We start from the raw sequence: 20,258 nt of genomic DNA on the forward strand, positions 1-20,258 counted from the left end.
GAAAACATCCTTACTAAATAGGGGTAATTATAACGGATATCAATTTTAGAGATTACAATTAAATGTATAATAACATTTTTGAAAAATTGTAAATATAACAAAGTCTATTAAAATCTATTAATGACAGACCAATATGTTCTAATAAATTTTATCATTTATATTAATATTTTGAATATAATTATTATATTTGAAAAATTCTCTTAATATAAATTATAAAATATAAATCGAAAAATCGGGTCGGAGCTTCTGGTTGGTGGAATTGAACCGGAAACCACGGAATGGAGCTCCGATTAAGCGATTTCGTCGATTGTTGGCCTTCAAATTTCAAACCAAATTGAAAAAATAACAATAACATTAAATTCTTCCATCTGCAACGGTCCATTGCCCTTCCATGGAAGTTGAATCACAATCAGAGTTCCCGTGCTGGAAGCCCTTCCAACGGAGGTTCGATCCCGATTCTCCCTTTTTTGCCTCTGGAAATGTCGAGCGCGAAATCTTAGCCAAACAGGTTTTCCTCTCTCTTTTGTTTACCCATATTATTGTTGCTCTTCTTCTAAATCCCTCTGTTTATTGCTAAATGGATCCAGTATTCATGAAATCAGTTGTTGTCAAAACAAGATTATCAGTTTGTTTGTTTGATTCTGGAGCTTTCTCGGTTTTCGTTTTTCTGTTTGTTCATTTCTGGAATTTTCATTCTAATCCCTAATGTTGACGCTCATGATATTCCATTTTTATTTATTTTGTCCAATTTTGAAGGTTGCCTTGGATTTAACCGAAGATGAAAAGCTACAGCTGCATAATATGGCAGTTGATGCTAGCAGGTAAAGATTCTTAGCGAAGTTTGAACTAGTTAGTTATGATATTTATTGACTGTTTCTTTCTTTAGTTTCAATAATTTTTCCTTTTCGAAATTGTTATCTGTATAGTGAAATCTTTTGCCCAATTGTTGGTTGCGGTGCACACTTGAAATCTCTGGATGACTTTGAAGATCATTACAATTCAAGGCATGCTGCCTCTTGTTCAGTTTGCCCTAGAGTTTACCCGACATCACGCCTACTTAGTTTACATGTCTCTGAGGCGCACGACTCGTTCTTTCAAGCAAAAGTCGCACGTGGCTATGACATGGTATGTATCTTGAACTTGTTGTCCATATATTTCTGTGCTGCAGTCGTAATAGTTCTTACTCTGCCGATCTATATATACAAAGAATTAGTTATGCTTCACATTGTACTTCTTTCCAAGTCGGGGCTTTGAGGCCTACTTCAAAATTTTGAATAGTTCATATGTTTTTTTTGGATAAGATTCAATAGTTCATATGTTATTATTGCTCTGTATGATTGTGATAGCAGCCATGAGCATGAAGCTTTTAAGTATGGTTAGCGGGGAGGGATCAAAGCTTTAGATTTTTTAGACTAAGCTGCTAGTATGTAACTAGATTTATTTTCCAAATTCTTGGTGGAGAGTAACACTGAACTGGAATAAAAAGCAGCATTGTTTTGATTGGATGACTGAATAAGGAATATGATCCATCTCTTTTGTAGGTAATATTATCACATCACTTGAAATAGGCTACTGGTTAATGTAACTTGAAACATTAGTCTGCTCTTGTTAAATGGATACCAGTTACCACTTTGGTTCATTGTCTTTTTGTCTGATATAAATGTATACCGTGTGGCTCAGTATGAATGCCTGGTGGAAGGTTGTGGTTTGAAGTTCAAAAGCTATAAAAGCAGACACCAGCATCTAGTGGACAAGCATAAATTTTCTGCTTCATTTGAATTCTTTAAGAAAGCCCATCCATCTAAGAAACAAAGACAGAAAATGTATCGTAAACAAGCCATTCAAGGAAGGGAAGAAACCTCCAGAATGGAAGTCGAGAATGAAATTATGGATGGCCTCATTTCAGGAGTATCTAAACTAAGTACTTCGGACTCAACTCCTTCGTCAATCAGCTTTGGCCGGAGGCACACTCGAGGGTTAACATTTGTTCCTCGAGCAGTTCAGCGAGAGAAAGTGTCAGACTCCTCAACAGCTGGAACAAAGAGATGAAAGTAGTGTATCTAAACCAAGTATGTCTGTCATTTCCAACATACCTACTTCCAATTTTTGATGCATAGTTTTTACTGTTGGTTCTTCTCATTTTCATCTAATATTTGATCATTGACCTCATCAGTGATTGATTGATATTCATTTTGTAGTTGGGATGTAATTTCTGATGATATAGGAAATGGTAAGGGAGATATCGAGTTTCAAGACGGCAGAACTGGTTCCTATTTGTCTCAGTGGAAGAATCAATGTCGGTTGAAATGGATTGATGGCACAATGTTGATATTCAAGTTAGCAATGTATTTAGATGGATTAGTTGTTTTGTTACGTACTTCAAATAGACTGAATATTGATGAAAACATTGTTTGAAATGTTGAGTCATAAAGTCTTGGGTAGTTTGTCTTCAACAAATCGCTGGGGATAGTTTGACTCTTAACATTGCTTGTGGAGATTTGATGAGGATTGGGAAGGAATCTATTTAGCTTGTCTATTCAATTTAAGACGTAGAATACCAAGAAATAGAACTTCACTAAGTTGGAAAAGTTTCCATTGAGGGAACCTTGATTAGAAGTTTCAATATTACCTTTTCAAGTCTTTTAACATTTCATCAACATTTTTAAACTATTATTTGATTGGAAAAGTTTTAGAATTTCTTTAGAGATTTGGGATATGCAATGACTCAAAACAAAAATTGTGATAGTCACCTCGTTTTATATTATTTTCATTCAAATTCTCAAAGATTAATTTTTCAACGGTGGTTTTGAAACATTTTATCAAATATCAAAAGTAATGTGACAACCTTTACATAATATGGTGGGTACTTCCCGTAAAAAAAAAATGACAAAGGGTAGGTTTTTACTTTCTAATTCGTATTTTTTTTCCTAAAAAAGCTGTTAGTCCTTTTTTTTCAATTATTCCTTTACGTATCACGATTTAGATGAAAATTTTATAATTAACTTTGTCAATGATGCATCCATAAATAAAAGTATATATTTAGTATTGAGAAGAATATTTTATTAATATTTTTTATTGATATTTTACATGAGAAATGTGAGAAAATAAATACACAAGTTAATGCTAGTAAATAAAGAAAAGAATGTAATTATTCCTAATGGTTGAAATTACTCCTAGTTATTGTATAACATACATTTACGCACTCCCTCAAACTCAATGTGGTAAAGTAGCTCTGATAACTTGAGTTTGGTAAGTAACTGACAAAAACGATAAGATGGTAAGGCTTTGGTGAAGATATTTGTTGGTTGCTTAGTAATGAAAACATAGCGTAAAATGAGAATGTGGCTCAAGAGATGATGACGAACAAAGTGCTACTCATTTTCTATATGCTTCGTACGTTCATGAAAGACATCGTTGTGAGTAATTTGGATGTCACTGTGATTGTAACAATGAAGAAGGGTGGGACCCTATTGAGGGACACCCATATCAACAAGGAGTCAACAGAGCCATAGGAGTTTTGTGATAGCATTAGCAAGAGCTTGATATTCTGATTTAGTACTAAAACGAGAGACAACACTTTCTTTCTTACTCCACCAAGAAATGAGAAAATCTCCTAAGTAGAAACAGTAACCTATTGTAGATCGTTGATCAGTAGGATCCTCAACCCAATCTGCATTAGAGTAGTCAGATAACACGAGAAGTCCATGCCTCAAAGTTTCCTCGATATATCGAAAGTTGCGCAAAACAACAGTAAAATGGATGATTTGAGGAGCAGCCATAAACTGACTAACAATATAAACGACTTATGCAATGTCGGGATGAGTCACAGTTAAATAAATGAGATTGCCAACAAGTTTCCAATACAAACTCACGTCTTCAAGAGGAACACTGTCAAAAGGGGTCAGGTGAGCATTGGGACCTAATGATGTCGAAGCGGTGTTAGAGTCAATGATTCCTAAGCGAACTAAAAGATTAGAGGCATATTTTGCTTGTGACAACAAATACCCTTCTGAGCTACAAGAGACTTTAAGGCCAAGAAAGTAGTTGAGAGATTTAAGGTCTTTCATCTCAAAATGTTGACGTCGGAGGTCAAATATAGCTTTATAAATCATTACCAGTAATAATCATATCATCAACATATAGAAGAAGAAGAACAATACCATGAGGTGTCTAGCGTGTAAAAAGTGTAGTGTCACGATGGTTGGAGGCAAATCCAAATTGAGTAATGGTAGACGTGGTAAACCAAGCTCGTGAGGCTTGTTTCATATCATATAACACTACAAGAAATCAGGATTTTTTCGACGCCGAAAAACGTCGGGAGAAGTGAAAAACACGTCAGGAAAGGATCTCCCAACGCAGTTCTCGGCGTCGGGACAAACGTCGGGGGAAATGAGTCGGGAGAAGCTTTCCCGACTTTTCCGACGTGTGTTGGTCACGCGTCGGGAAAGCTTCTCCTGACGTCGTCTTTCTTGATGCAATCCACGGCATCGAGAAAGCCTCGTCTGCTTTTTCGAAGCTATGTACTGCGTCGGAAAAGCCTCCCCGTGTAACTTTGTTAAGGAACCGTTTTGCCGACACTATACTGAAAGCTCGAGAAAAGGCACTTGAAAAGGTTCGTGAAACTTGAGATTTTTCTTGTTTGTCCAATGTTAGGCTAACCTTGTGATGCACAGACGCACACATATTCATTCAATGAAAGTTGTTTCAAAAAACAAAAATATTCATTTAAGATATATCTGTTTCGAAAGTCATCGACTGACTTAGCTACAGAGTGACAAATGGGATCCTGAAAAAGTGAGAATGGAGAGAGAAGAACTTGAAAGACAGCAAAGAGAAGGTTGGAGTCTTTACATTGATGACAGCACAATCATAGTAGAGAAAGTAGAGCGATCAAAACTATTTCAGGAAGTTACTAATTCCTTTTTCAATACAGAAAAAGCATTGTTGCAAGCAGAGGCAAAAGCTTCAGAGGATGCTCGGAGGAAGGCTGAAGTTGAAGTTGCAGCCGCGACGAGGGACGGCAACGAGGGACGACAACACGATGGAACAGACGACGGCGAGCTACGGACGGCGACGAATGTTTCTCTCTTCTTCGAACCCTTTCCCTTTCGTTTTTAAGTTCTTTGTAAAACAGAAACGAAAAAAATATTCAGGGGATCTCCTGACGCACTACTTACGGCGTCGGAAAAACCTAGGCCTTGGAAATACCCCTTATTTTCCACATGAGGCTTTTCCCAACGCACTACTTACGACGTCGGGAATACCTAGACCTTTCCCGACGTCGACCTAACTTGTCGGAAATACCCTTTATTTCTCGACGGCCTTTTCCGACGCGTTAGGTCGGTGTCGGGAATATCCCTTATTTTCCGACATATTGTACCCGACACGTGAATTGTGCGTGGGGAAAACCTCTTATTCCCGAGTCTTACTTTATGCGTTGAGAATAGCTTTCTCTCTCGATGTCTTACTTTATGCGTCGGGAGAACCTCTTATTCTCGACGTCTTTTATGCCGACAACTTTTTCGGCGTCGGAAAAAGTTTGATTTCTTGTAGTATAATGCTCGACGAAGGAGTTACACCTTGTGAGGAGAAGGAGAAGTACTAGAAGGTGGCTTCATATAGACTTTTTCAAATAGAGTCTGATTGAGGAAAGCATTTTTGGCATCCATCTAAAGGAAAGGACACTGCTTGACAGCATCAACTGCTAACAGACTTCGAACATATGTCATTTGAGCCACTTGAGCAAATGTTTCTTCATAGCCGTACCATGTTCTTGGCAGTACCTTTTCACAACAAGATAAGCCTTATAACATTTAATAGTGCAATCAGAGTGAGTCTTTATTTTGTAAATCCACTTGCATCCAATGGATCTTTTATCGTAAGGTAAATCAACATAGTACCAAGTGTGCATCTTTTCAAGAGACTGCAATTCATCATTCATTGCTTTCTACCATAAAGGGTCAACATTGGCCTCTTGATAAAAGGTAGGTTCAACAAGAAAAACAATAATGGAAAAATAGTGATAATCTTGGAGACGAATGGGAGGTTCCCGAGAGGTTCCCTTACTCAAGTAGAATGATAAAGAGAAGTATTTGGAGTAGTCTCCAGAACATCATTGGAGACAAATGGCTGGTTTGGGTTTGCAAGAGCAGGAGCAGATTAAGCAAGCTCAGTATCAAAAGTGAACTCAGGGAGAGGAAAGAGTTCAACAAATGTATTAATGAAGAAAAGATGAGGACTTGAGAAGGAAGTGTGGAATTAGGACAAACAAGAGAACATAGTATGCTCCCAAAAGGTGACATGATGAGAAATACGAAGTCTGTTGGAAAGAGGACCCAACAACGAACTTTTATGTTTTGTGTCATAACCAAGAAAGCAACAGAGGTGGACATGTGGTTCAAGTTTAGTATGGTCATGAGGTTGAAGAAGAACAAAGCATGCACAATCAAAAACTTTAAGGTTAGAGTAGTTGGGAGAAGTACAATATAGTCTTTCGAATTGAGAGATGTTCTGAAGAATAGAAGAAGGAACACGATTGATAATATAAATAGATGTAAGAGCAGCCTCACCCTAAAATTTTTCAGGGCAGTAGGTAGAAAGAAGTAAGACACGACCTGAGTCAATAATGTGCGATGTTTATGCTTAGCAAGCCTATTTTGTTGAGAGGTGTGGGGACAGGAGCGTTAAATGAGAATGCCCTACTAAGACAGAACATAAAGAAGAATGGAGTCTTTATACTCTAAGGCATTATCAGTGCGAAGGGTTTTAACAAGACAAGAGAATTGAGTATGGATCATATTAGCAAACTCAATATAAGTGCGAGATAATTCAAAGTGATGTTTAAGAAAATAAATCCATGTAAATCGAGAGTAATCATCAATGAACAGATATATAATGGTGATAGCCATGAATAGTAGTAGTAAAGGCAGGACCCCAAATGCAGAATGAATTAAATCAAGGGGTTTATTACATATATAAGTGGAGTGAGAAAAAGACAAAGCGGTTTATTTAGTGAATTTACAATTTAAGCAATTAAAAGGAACCAACTTAGTAACATGATTCAAATTGTTAATGAAAATTAAATGACAAAGTTTTTCAGAAGAAGCATGACCAAGATAAAGATGCCACTGATATGTATCTGAGTCAATGACACAAGTAGAGATAGATAAAGGAGAAGGAAGTTGGAGTGATATTAGCTCAAACAATCTTTCTACTTTGTGACTCGTGCCAACCTGATAACCATTAGGAGAAAAAGGAACAGTTAAGACAAGATCACACAATTGACCAACGATCACAAGATTAAAGATTAAGTTCAAGACACAGTAAGTATGGGGAAGACTCAGATTGGGAGTATCGATGAGACCAATATTAGAAATGTTCATACAATTGCCATCAGCAGCATAAATTGAAGGTAAAGATTTTGTAGGACTAGAAGTGGCCATAAGAGAAAACTCAAATGTCATATGGTTACAATAGACAAAGTCAAAAAGCCATCGATTACTTGGTGAGACGAAAAGAGTAGAGAAAGATGATGAAATTAATGGACTTAATAAGCTCTAAAGATCACTTATCTAAAGATTGGAGGAGGAGGAATCATCTGAGACAGTAGTAGGAACAACAGAGGAGGTACCAAGTTTATTAAAGTTTCTTGCTTTTGTAGGATAACCTGGAGGCCGAGGTGGTCTTGTGCGAAAATTATCCAAAATATATTTTAGGGCAATCAATAAACTTATGACTAGAGAGCTCACAATTTTTATAAAATATGGTTGTCGCTCCATTTGGTGGATAAGTGCTTGCAAGAACATCTAATTGTTTGAAGGAAATGATGCCACAACGTTTTTTCTTAAATAAAATTTCTTGAATAGTTGCATTCAATGAGGTCAAGGGACTATGATGTAGTAAGGCAGCCCTAACAGATTCATATTCTGGACGTAATCCCATAATAACCTTAATAAGGCAAAGATGTTCTTTACTGATTTTGGCTTGATCAAGATGAATCCATATAGGTTGAAGAACTGCCAGATATTCATTAACAAACTGACCAACATCTTGATTGAGATTGACAAGGGTACCATGCAATTAATAATAATGAGATAATCTGATAAATTTAAAGCGTATAAACAAAAAATCTCATAACTTTTTAGCATCCTCAAAGGCATCAAATTGTGCATGAATAACAAGGATAGATGTGTTATCAAGCTAGGCGATACTCTGGTCATTTTTAATATCCCATTCTTCAAGGTGATCGATAAATTTACTATCATCCTCCTTGTCTTGTTTGGTTGGTTAGATACTATCGTCGGTGACAATACGTTATAGTTTTCGTCTAGAAAGATTTTCATTTGATTTTCCCAAGTGAGATAATTGGTCAAGATTGTACTAGTGGGACGAACAATATGGTCTTTCTCCATTAAAGCTAGATTTTGAGGAAACCATGGAGCGACTGAGTAGAAAACTTATTTGCGGAGAGGGAGTCAGAGTGGAGTGGATCTGAGCACGAAGCCACGAGCGGGACTATGTGGAGACGGAGAAGCAACACTAAATCTGAGCAGAGCAACGCAGATGAAACAAGATGGACAGATAGACTGGAGTGGAGCAAGATCTGAGCAAAGTGGCACAGTTGGAACCAAGTGGATCTGAGTTGGAAATGGATAGGCTAAAGCGAAATCAAGCGGTGCAGCAGGGTAGCTCGAATGGAGGAGAAACCAACGCGCACGAGAGAGGTCGACATTGTCTAAATGGAAGGGTGACCCACAAACTCGACTTGTTCGACGACAAGAGGCAGACGGAGAGCTTCAGCTCTCAACTGCTAGAAGAGATGGAAAATGAAACAATTTAGCAAAGACGGAAAGGGTCGATGCACGACGACTTATGCGAGGAAGTGAGGATCGAATTTGTTTAATAAGGATTGATGGTCGACGAGCTTCACGACAAAAGACAACAGAGGAGAAGATAAAGCGGCAACGACAAGAAAAAAAAGAAACTGAGGTAAGGTAACCTAATGGGGCTCTGATACCACGAGAAGAATATTTTATTAATATTTTACATGAGAAGTATGAGAAGATAAATACACAAGCCAATACAAGTAAATAAGGAAAATAATGTAATTACTAGTTGAAAGGAAATTAAATAAAAGGTAAGTTCTCTTTATCTCTTCTCTCCTCTCTCTTTCCCATTTCTACCCGTCGGCCACTCTCTTGAATTTTTCAACTAGACACTAGATTGAGGATGGAAGTTGTTAGCTACAAGATAAATCAGTTGCACTATTGCATTTGAAAAGAAGAAGGTGGTTGTCACATTGAAGATGTGGAAGCCAAAAGAATAATATTTATCTCTGACAACCAACTTTGTTGGACTTTATCTGCTTTTACGGAACTATTAAGATCACCAATGGATAGCTATTTTAACAATTTGACGTCACAAACAGAGGATGTATTCTTAGTTGTGATCATTGGTCGCTCGTTGGGGGTCATTTCAATCTACAGGTTTGCTCATGAGAAAGGAAACAAGGTTGGTTATCATTTTGTAATATGATAGGTAAGTTCATTGAAAGAATGGACTACATCAAATGGTTTGTAGGTAATTCACACAAGAGCCCATTTTCGAGGAAGCTTGAAAAGCAAAGTTATGCAAAAAAGGTTAAGCTCAGCCATTCCAATGATTTAAAGGAAAAGTCGGAGCTTATGAAAGTTAATCAAGTTCAAAGACATTAGGAAAGTTCTCGAGAGACAGAAGTATAGAAGCATTGGGTTATAAAAAATTTGGAGGTAGTTTCTACTAACTTCGAGCAGTTGAGGATAGTGACTAAGCTTTTTGCTTTCGATGACTAGAGAAGCATTCGCAAAATGCTGAAGACAGAACTATAAGTTAAGGTTATGCTGAGTCCTTTGTTTGATGAAAATATTCTAATTAGTCTAGATCAAGGCTCAATCAACGGTTACATAAGGGGAGAAGGGATTTGGCAATCCATGGGCTCTTTCTATTTTAAGTTTGAAAAATGGGATAAAATTAAACACAATAGACCAATTGTCACAAAAGGATTTGGAGGTTGGCTAAAAATTAATAGTCTTCCTTTAGATTATTAGAGTAGAAGAACTTTTGAGGTCATAGGAGATCACTCTAGGGGGCTTGAATCCATTGCCTCAAAGACTACCAACCTCCTAAATTGTAGAGAAGCAAAATTTATAGCCAAAAGATATCTACGTGGCTCCATTCCTTCAACAATAGAAATCAATGACACAAGAAGAGGTAATATTTTTCTTCATTTTGGGGATATTCAACATTTGAATCGCCAAAGTTCATAAAAAAAATATATTAGTGGTTGAGGATTTTAAAAATCTCATTAATCTTTGGAAAATTGTATTAGGTAGCACTATAAGAATATGTTTTAGCAATTATAATACATACATTTTAAATTTTGCAAATATGTCAAATTTTAATCTTTTAAAATGTTTTGGAGATATTTTCTACTTTAAAATTTTATTATTCCCAAATCTCCCTCATACATTCTTCTCTCTTTATTGATCATCTCCTTTTGATGTTACATCTTCCACTTTCTTTTCTTCTTTTTTTAAACCTATATATCATATTTGTATTCATAATAAAAAATTAATTTAATAATAAAATATGTTTGTTTTTCTCAAACACTATTTTTCAATTGGTTTGCTCTAGATTCTCTAAAAAATTAAAAAAAAACAATAAAAAAAACTTTTTCTTTTTTTTTTCACCATTTTTTATACATATTTTTTATCATTATTTTTTTGTTAAATCTAAGTTCTTCCTTCAAACTTCTTTCAAATGGTTGCTTTCAAACACGACGACATTATCACTTTTTAAAATACATTCCATCTAAAATATTTTATTATTCTCAAACTACCATTCAATAACTTATTTTTTTCTCCGGTTTTTAATGTCCTAATCATCTCATATTTCTTCTCCCACTGTTTAATGCCCCAATCATTATTTTTCTCCCACTTTGTATCAGTTTTGTATATTAGTGTTGTGATGTACTTATATTATATGTATTAGTTGGTTGATATACTTACTACATGATTTTCTTTTCTTTTTTTTCAAATTTTATGCAATTCAATGTAGTATTATTAAGTATATGAATGATGTAACTTAGTGTAGCAAACATATAATATGTATCACAATGTACTAGTGAAGTACATTAAGTGTATCATTAGAATTTTAAGTGTATCAGGTGTATTTTAATTAATTGAGCGTATCGGTAAATATAGAAAATATACCAACAGTACATCAAGGGTATCAAAATCTATTGAGTGTATTGGTGAAAGTATAAAATGTTTATCAGTAGTGTATTAAGTGTATCAAACTTATTAAGTGTATTAAACATAATCAAGTGTATCGATAATGTAATGTATCATGCTTAGTGCATGATGTGTCCTTAATTGATTAAGTGTATTTTCAAAGTTTAACAAATGTATCAACAACATATCAAACCAATGATGTGTATCAAGTGTTATTTAATTCATCGAATGTATCAGCAAAGCATAACAAGTATATCAACAACACATCAAGTGTATCAACCACACATCAAGTGTATCAACAACAGATCAAGTGATGCGTGAAAATGTTGATAATTCTAGTGGGTATATTTGTAATTTTTCATTTTTCAAATGTGGTTGGGCTTGAATTTTGCCATTTTTGCAAATTCAAAAGTGGTGTGCTATGGACCTAATTTATCAAACTAATTTTGCTAAATTTGCAAGAGCCCTTTAATCTTTTATGCATTAGAATAGGATTGTTTGATAGAAAGGAGGATCTCAGAGGATTTCCACCAGTCCAAGAGGTTGCAAAATCCACCTTTGAAGCACTATTTTTAGCAAGAAACTCATTTGAAGCCTTGCATATTTTCTCCAAAGTTCAACCAGTTTTAGATAATATTAGGTCTGTCTCTCCTTGTCTCGTTTCTATTTGTTTTAATTACTCAAGCTTCACCGATTCTAACACTAAAGTCACTTTCTTATGAGGTCTCCTTGTCATTATGTTGAGCCAGTGAAGAAGCTATCAAATACTAAAATTATCTCCCCTTATAGTGTCAGCAATGAAGACTCTTCGGGTTTTACTCACATTCAAGAAGAAAATGCAAATGTTGAAATTGAAGCAATAGACCTGATTTCCCTTTTCGAAGTGGAGATTTTAGTAATTTTCCTTGCTCCTACCCAATCAAATCAGCAGAAATTCCAAAGGAATTATAGCCAATTATTAAAGACAGTGAAATGATGTTGGTTTAAGTAAGTCTGTGTTTTTCATATGCTCAAAATTTTCACCCATGAAGATCATCTCTTGGAACATAAGAGGCCTAAAAGTTCCAAATAAGTGTTCTGCTCTTAAGAAGTTTTATAAAAAATCATCACCCGGGTGTAGTACTGGTCCAAGAATCAAAAATGGAAATTCTGGAAGTAAATTTCATTAAAACAAATTGATGCTCTATGAATATAGGTTGGGAATTAGTGAATTCATTTGGAGCATTCGGAGGCATTATTACTTTATGGGATAAAAGCAAAATCACAGTAATGGAAACCATAAGAGGGCGTTATTCCCTCTCAATAAAATGTGTAGCTTTGTGCAAAAAGTGTTGTTACCAATGTTTATGGCTCGTGTGGTTATAGAGAGAGGAAACTTGTTTGGCCAGAATTAATAACTATTATAGAATGCGGAGAAGAGGCTTGGTGTTTGGGAGGAGACTTTAACATCACTAGATGGGTTTATGAGAGGTTTTCAATTGGCAGAAGCTCGAGAGGGATGAGACAGTTTAACACCTTTATAGATTATGCCAATCTAATTGAAATTCAAAATGGCATTTAACGCCTTCATAGACAGTTTAACGCCTTCAAAATGACAAATTTACTTAGTCAAGAGAGGGTGGCACTACTGCAAGATCTTTGTTGGACATATTTTTTATTTACAGTAAATGGGATGATGAATTTGAAAACTCAATAGTAACCCATAAAGCAAGAATCTTCTCCAATCACTTCCCTTTATTATTAAAGGCAAGTGCAGTTTTATGGGTGAAAGGATGAAAGCCCTAGCCAGCGAAAAATTAACAAACCATAACTCAATTTAATTTAGGAACCTAAAACTACCAATACATTGGCAACAAAATAATTTATTTATGCTAAGCATGCAAAAAGATACATACAGAGAATTACAGAGAATAGGCAGAATACTTACTTCTTTGATGAATCTAGATCTACAAGACTCCAAATTTGGAACCACCACTTGAAAACCTTTCTATTCTTTGGTTTGAGATTTGGTTTGTCGGAACCAATTGAAAGGGAACTTTTTAGAGAGAAAATTTCTTTGAGTAAGAATACTACACAAAAGCAGAAGTTACAGAACCCTCTTGTCTTCTATTTGCCTTCCATATACCTAGTGAAGAAGAGGGAAGTTAGAGAGAATCCGGGAATGTTTATCCACGTTCCCTATTAATTTATTTTTATTAAATTAATAATAATTAATTAACTAAATTAATAATTAATTCAATCATATTTAATTAATATTTTATTTAAATCATATTTAAATAAATATCTCTCACATAACTTTTAGTTTTAATTTAATTAAATAAAATTTAATTAATTTAATTATATCAAATTAAATTAAATTAAACTAAACTATTAATTAGTTCTCTAATTAATTAATTGCTAAATTAAATATCTTATATTTAATTTAATCCAAATTTGAATCATATTTAAATATAAATTTCTCTCATAACCTATAGTTTTAATGTGTATCATATACATATTAAATTTTAACCTATAGTTTTAATAAGAATATAATTCACGTTAAATTAATATTTGAACTCATTCAAATATTTTATTCTCTCATAAATTAATTTTGAATCATATCCAAAATTAAATTTATATAATAAAGTTTAATTAAAATATAAACCATACATTATATTAATTCCCAAAGTAGATTTGAACATTTCAAACTACAACCAATATAAATAAATCTCATTATCCTTTACGAGCTAAGAAGGGGACTTAATGGACCTATAGATCAAAGGTTACAACGGTATGAGATTAATTGGCTAAACTCATTAACCGCATTAATCAATATTCGTTAACTGTGTACACTTCACTAAAGACTCGAAATTGAACTCTCTCTACTGTAGATATATTTATGTATCCATGAATATAGACCAATACTAGTAAGTTATTCCTTCACAAGTGTTCATAACACCAGTTGGGTCAAATTACCATTTTACCTCTAGGTTACTTCTAGTTCTTAAATATCGATGCTCCTCTAATGAACAACCTGTTTATGGTCCAACCACTGAACAAAAACCTCTCTCGTGCCATAGAGAGGGTAGGGCCCTTTGTTCAAGTCCTGAAGATACCATTTAAGGGAACACTTATGTACTTACCCTAAAGTCGAGAATGAGTGAATTTCATCTTGTGTGATTATGTTTCCAACTCCCCACTCGATTTTGTCTCCAAAATGATAAGCATATTGAGTCGACAATCTAGCCACTCTCCCCCGTACAAATCAAAGGACAATCCCTCGCGAACAGAAGCTCATAATACACTTAGGATTAAGACTAAGCCACCTAAGTCATCCTAATGAAATAGAAACACAACTAGTTAACGGAGTTACATCTAGTGGTTACTATTTCGCGGTCCGGTCCTCACTCGCATGTCACCTACACAAACGCGTTGGATCATTACATTTTTATCAAATACAAAGTGAGTTATATCCCATAGTGTTACCAGGATAAAGTACCCAGCCTTATCTTTATGCTATAGACCTTTTAAGTTGATCATCTCGAACATGGATCCATGTATGTCTCTACATATTGTTCAAGACTCATCAAACAACTAAGGATGTTAGTTTATTTGATTTGGGTTATTAAGACAAAACTAATAATAAAATAAATTACACTTATTGAAATTATTATAATAACACTTTATTAATAACAATCAATGAATTATATTTACTATCTATGAGTTTTATGTCATAAAACCTAACAATGGGGGCCATCACCATTCAGATTTTGCAATATTTGGTTGTTGATAAAAGAGTGCAACAAAGTCATTGAGGAAGTTTTGAAATGTCCCAGGCATTAGATGGATTGGTTTCGTTCTTCAGGAGCAGCTTCTTATAGTTAAACTTGCTGTTAAAAATTGGCATGCTACTCATTTGATTGATTTAAAGCAGAAAGAGGAAAGGCTTTTGAGAGACTTAGAAATCAGTGATGGGCTTATAGAAGTGTTGGTCTGAATGAAGTGGAATTGGCTCACAAATGAGCCATCCAAACAGAATTGCTTTGTATTTACAGAACTGAAGAAAGAAACTTTATATAGAAAAGTAAAGTAAATTAGCTTGTTGTAGGAGATGAAAATAATGTCTTCTCAAAAGATTCCTTAATGCAAAAAAGAGGAAAAACCTAATTACAGAATTGGTGGATGAGCAAGGGGTGATAATGAAGTCTTTTCGTGACATTGAAAGAGTTATATTGGAGTTCTATGAAAGCCTTTATAAAAGAATTCAAGACTTTCACATAAATGGTAAGCTTAATGCTTGCATTCAAGAAAACTTTATTTGCTTAATTTAGAAGAAAGAAGATGTGATTCATGTTAGAGACTTCAGACCCATTAGTCTCACAACCATCACTTACAAGGTGGTAGCCAAGGTGCTAACATATAGGCTCAAAGGGGTTACGGATCCAATAACAAACCTCTTTCAAAGTGCATTCATTGACAGTAGACATATTTTAGACCCCACAATCATAGCTAACAAAGCAGTAGAAGATTATCGTGCCAAAAAGGAAAAAGGATGAGCTTTACAATTTAAAAAGGGGTTATGGTTTAAAAAGGTTTTTCACTACCAGAAGTTTACCCCAAAATAGATTTCTTGGATTATGGGCTGAATTAAAAATACCAAGTTCTCCATATTCATCAACGATAAACCGAGAGAAAGGATAGTGGCTTCAAGGAAAATTCGTCAAGGGGATCCTCTTTCCCCTTTCCTCTTTCTACTAGTAATTGAAGTTCTAGTAGGTTTAATAAATAAGTTGCATTTGAACAATCATTTTGAGGGTTTTATGTAAGAAAAATCAGCATTAAGTGAATAAATTTGGGGGATGATGAGCTTTCGCGCATGACTGGAAAAATGGGTTGTAAAATGGAAAATTTTCCATTTTTGTACCTAGGTCTTTCATTGGAAGAATATCCTAAGCAAAAACTATTTTGGCAACCAGTTGTAAATAGAGTTTACAAAAAAATTGGATAGATGGAAAATGTTCAATATTTCAAGAGGTGGAAGACAAATACTTTGCAACTCACTTTTGGCCAGCCTCCCTATTTACTACCTATCCATTTTTGTCATTCCAGAAAAGGTAATCTTTGATTTTGAGAAGTTAATTTGAATTTTATTTTAAGGGAATTCAGGCAGCAAGATTAATCATCTGGCTTCCTGGAAAAAGGTCAAGTTTTCTCAATCAGAAGGGGGGCTAGGTTTGGGCAGTTTAAAAAATAAAAACAAGGCCCTCTTTACTAAATGGTGTTGGAGGTTTTTGAAAGAAGACTCCACATTGTGGGGTAAGTAATCAAAAGTATCCATGGCTTCAAAAAAATTTAATTGGCAGACTCTAAACAAACTAGAAAACAGCCTTAGAAGTTCGTGGATCATGGGAAAGTTGAGTTGGCAACTTTCAAAACAGAGAACGAAAGGAGAGTAACTTTCTGGACAGATTCGTGGATTAGTGATCTCCCTCTTAAATATCCATTTCCAAATATATTCAGATTAGCTCAACAACCCAATGATTCAATTACTGCGCACTGGGATTATGTCACTAATTCTTGGTCATTAGTATTTTGAAGATTGCTAAAAGATGAAGAAATTCAAGATTTCCAAAGGCTTTTAACACTCAAATCCTAGAAAGTAATAGACTTGGATGATAGAAGAGTTTGGTCATTAAAAACCTCAGGCCATTTTTCAGTTAAGTCCCTTTCGAAGCACCTCTCTCCTTCTTCACCTTTGGAAAAAGATTACTTTAAAGCACCTTGGAAAACCAGGAGTCCAAGAAGAATAAATGTTCTGGTTTGGATTATAGCAGTGGGTTCTCTAAACTGTTATGAGACTATATAAAGGAAGCTTCCTAATATGTGTTTACTACCTTTAGTGTGCTCCATTTGCTTGAAAAACAGTGAGCTCCTAATACACTTATTCATTTTTTGTCCCTTCTCATCTACTTGTTGGTTTAGCATATTTTCTATGCTCAAAACAACTTGGGTCTTTGATGGTTCATTAAACACCAACGTGTTCCAATTTTTTAGGGGGCCTTATTTATATATATATAAAAAAACTTTTCTAATTTGGGTTAATTTGATAAAAGCACTCCTAGCTGAGATTTGGTTTGAATGTAACCAATGCATCTTCCATGATAAAAGAGAGAGAGAGAGATTGGGTTGACATTGTAGACAATTCTAAAAGAAACGTGGTAGCTTGGTGTTCTTCAAATGCAGAATTCAAATGCAGGATATCTACTTATTGGACTACCTTCATATGAAGAGATTCAATGCAGTTTCCCCCTATTGCTAGTTTAGAATTTGTGCTTTTGTAGTTTTAATGGGCTGTAATATGTATTTCTACCTTTAAGTTTTTACTTTTCAGTCTTGCTTCTGTCTACCATAGGTAGCTTATATTGTTATTTTGGGTATTTACTTTTGTCTTTTCATGACCTTAGTATTGTTCTTGTATTTTGGATATAATGAGGGTGCTATCGGGGTATCAACCTAGTTGAGATGTTCGAGTGCACCTACTGATCCCCTTATTTGTAGGCTTCTCTATTATTCTCAATGTATAACTCTCTTGTACTTTGAGTTTATCAATAATAAAGAAGCTTGTCTCATTCTAAAAAAAAATAAAAGGAAAAGGAAGATAATTGCTCCTAATCGTTGAAATTACTACTAATTACTCTTAATTACTCCAAATGATCGTATAACATACATTTATAATTTTTAACTTTCTTTTCCTTTTTAATTACCAACATTAAATTTTAAATACATCCATTAATTTGAAATTATTTTTCAAATTCCCAAATCGAAAGATTTAAAGTCCTTTGAATCCAAAGGGAGAATGAGCCCATCCAAGCAAGTTTTTGTGTCGTAGTTGCATATTTTATAGTCGTTTCATATTAGCCTCGAGTTTGGCTTAGTGACTTGGTGGTTTCTGGTGCAGGCTTGTGGCGACTGGCGAGCGTGGTTCTAAAGATAAGGTTTGCATTCGCTCCTTCTCCCTCCCTTTCACTACTTCATATCCATTTCCTTTCTCAATTTCTCGTCTTCCCTTCTGAATTCCCCATTCCAGCCATGACTTTAAACCTAGTTGCTTCATTCAGAGGTCTCTCTCTCGCCTCTTCTTCCTCTTTCTTCAAAGGCGATTTCGGCTCTATTCATACCCCTCCTAACCTCTCCCTCTCCTTCCCAAACACATTTCCTTTAACCATTGAAAACGCCCACAAGAAAGGAGCTGGTAGCACCAAGAACGGTCGTGATTCCAAGGGCCAGAGGCTCGGCGTTAAAATCTTCGGGGATCAAGTTGCTAAACCTGGTTCCATTATTGTTCGTCAGCGTGGAACTAAGGTAATTTCTCACTTCAATTTCTACCCCTTCCCCCCATTCTTTAGGGCATTCTTCAGCAGACATCCAACTTCTTTTTTTTTTTTTTTTTTTTTTCCTTTTTCTTTGTCTTTGTCTTTTGTAATTAACCCTCTCACGCCTCCATTATGAATCATTCCCATTAATAAAACTATTCTCTCTTGCCCTTGACGTAGTTAGCACATTTTTGTTGAACTACATAAATATGTGTTGTTTCAGTATTGTTTTGTATATTGTTACTGAATCACCTAGATCATATAGAGTCAAATTCCTTTCCGGTTCCCCCATTGTTTAGGGCACTCTTGAGCATATATCTTGCTCTGAATCATTCTCCTTCTCTCTGCCGGTGACTTAGCTAACACATAGTTGGTGAATTACTTAAATCTAGGTTGATTCTGTATTAATACACTGTTATAAATCTGTGTATTTTGTATTGTTTTACTTTTTTTTTTTTTTTTTAATTTCTCGATTCTATAACAGTTTCTGTTTCTGTTCCAATCATTACAGTTCCATGCCGGAAACAATGTAGGGCTTGGCAAGGACCATACAATTTTCTCATTGATTGATGGACTTGTAAAGTTCGAGAAGTATGGACCTGACAAGAAGAAGGTTTTCACTTAGAATCTGAATCTCAATATGAACCATTCTTACAAAACGGAGATATTTATTTACTTCATTACATTGTAGGTGAGTGTTTACCCAAGAGAAGTGCAGCCTGAGAATCCAAACAGCTATAGAGCAAGGAAGAGGGAGTATTTCAGGTTGCAAAGAGAGCGCAAGAAAGCAAGAAAGGAAGGCATTATTGCTCAACCCCAATTAATATTAGCTTCCACTGATGATGTTGAAACCAATCCAGTTTGCTGATTTCACTTCAATCTCTGCTTGTTTTAAAGCCCTGATGATCTTGAAGATTGAAGGTCTGCTTCTATAGCTTCTCCTTTCTTTTTCTTTTTTTTTTCTTTCCTTTTTTTTTTTTTTTTTTTTTAGTTTATGCACATATAATTTGTCAGATTCTTCACAGGAGTGTGTTTCATTATCATTCTCAATTAGCAATGTTCTACTTTTTGCCCCTACGTTTTCTCTATTGTTCATTTCACTGCTGATTACTTTTTGTTGATTTTGATGTCAAAATTCCATTCATCAGACCAAATAATATGGGGGTGAGTTTTAATTTATTTTGTGGTAAATGACTAGCCAAGAAATTAAATGAGATATGGTTGCTCTGTCCTGAAATTTGATATGAATCATGTAGCATTGCCACGAGTTTTATTGTTGAAATGACACTAAAATTTGATATGAATCATGTAGCTTTGCCATGAGTTTATTGTTGAAATGACACCAAGTTTTGGGATTGTGATGTCCTAGTTGCCGGATAGGATGGCATATAACATAAGAAAGTTTAAGTTCAAATTTAATTCAACTTTTCTTTTTTTTTATTACATATGATTTTTAATTTTGAAGAGGTAGGTGGCATTAGAAGAAAAAGAACTACTTTTTTTTCAATACTTATGAATGCGTTTTATGAAATTTTATGAACACCTTTTCTTGCTAGAATGACATAACAAGTTATATGAAATTGTGCGATATGGTAGCGGATTATATAAAATATATGTATGTACCATATGCATATGG

At 34.8% G+C, this 20,258-nt stretch overlaps 2 protein-coding genes across 3 annotated transcripts; both read left to right on the forward strand.

The window, feature by feature from the left end:
• Window positions 1-263: 263 nt before the first annotated feature.
• LOC103485481 (uncharacterized) lies at window positions 264-2,623 on the forward strand. 2 transcript variants are annotated; one of them, XM_008443112.3, is made up of 5 exons: window positions 264-508; window positions 757-821; window positions 927-1,125; window positions 1,681-2,069; window positions 2,199-2,623. In XM_008443112.3, exons 1-4 carry the CDS (start codon window positions 392-394, stop codon window positions 2,047-2,049), a joined length of 750 nt encoding a protein of 249 aa, XP_008441334.1. In that variant the 5' UTR covers window positions 264-391; the 3' UTR covers window positions 2,050-2,069; window positions 2,199-2,623. The 2 variants fall into 2 exon arrangements, with proteins under 2 accessions (XP_008441334.1, XP_008441335.1); XM_008443113.3 differs by having other exon boundaries at window positions 2,225-2,623.
• A 15,483-nt stretch (window positions 2,624-18,106) lies between these two features.
• Window positions 18,107-19,699, forward strand: LOC103485482 (50S ribosomal protein L27, chloroplastic). The gene is made up of 3 exons (XM_008443115.2): window positions 18,107-18,611; window positions 19,134-19,235; window positions 19,314-19,699. The coding sequence occupies exons 1-3, from the start codon at window positions 18,339-18,341 to the stop codon at window positions 19,488-19,490; spliced, it is 552 nt and encodes a 183-aa protein (XP_008441337.2). The 5' UTR covers window positions 18,107-18,338; the 3' UTR covers window positions 19,491-19,699.
• Window positions 19,700-20,258: the final 559 nt, after the last annotated feature.

This window comes from Cucumis melo, chromosome 3 (assembly GCF_025177605.1).
Source record: "Cucumis melo cultivar AY chromosome 3, USDA_Cmelo_AY_1.0, whole genome shotgun sequence".
Classification (NCBI taxonomy): domain Eukaryota; kingdom Viridiplantae; phylum Streptophyta; class Magnoliopsida; order Cucurbitales; family Cucurbitaceae; genus Cucumis; species Cucumis melo.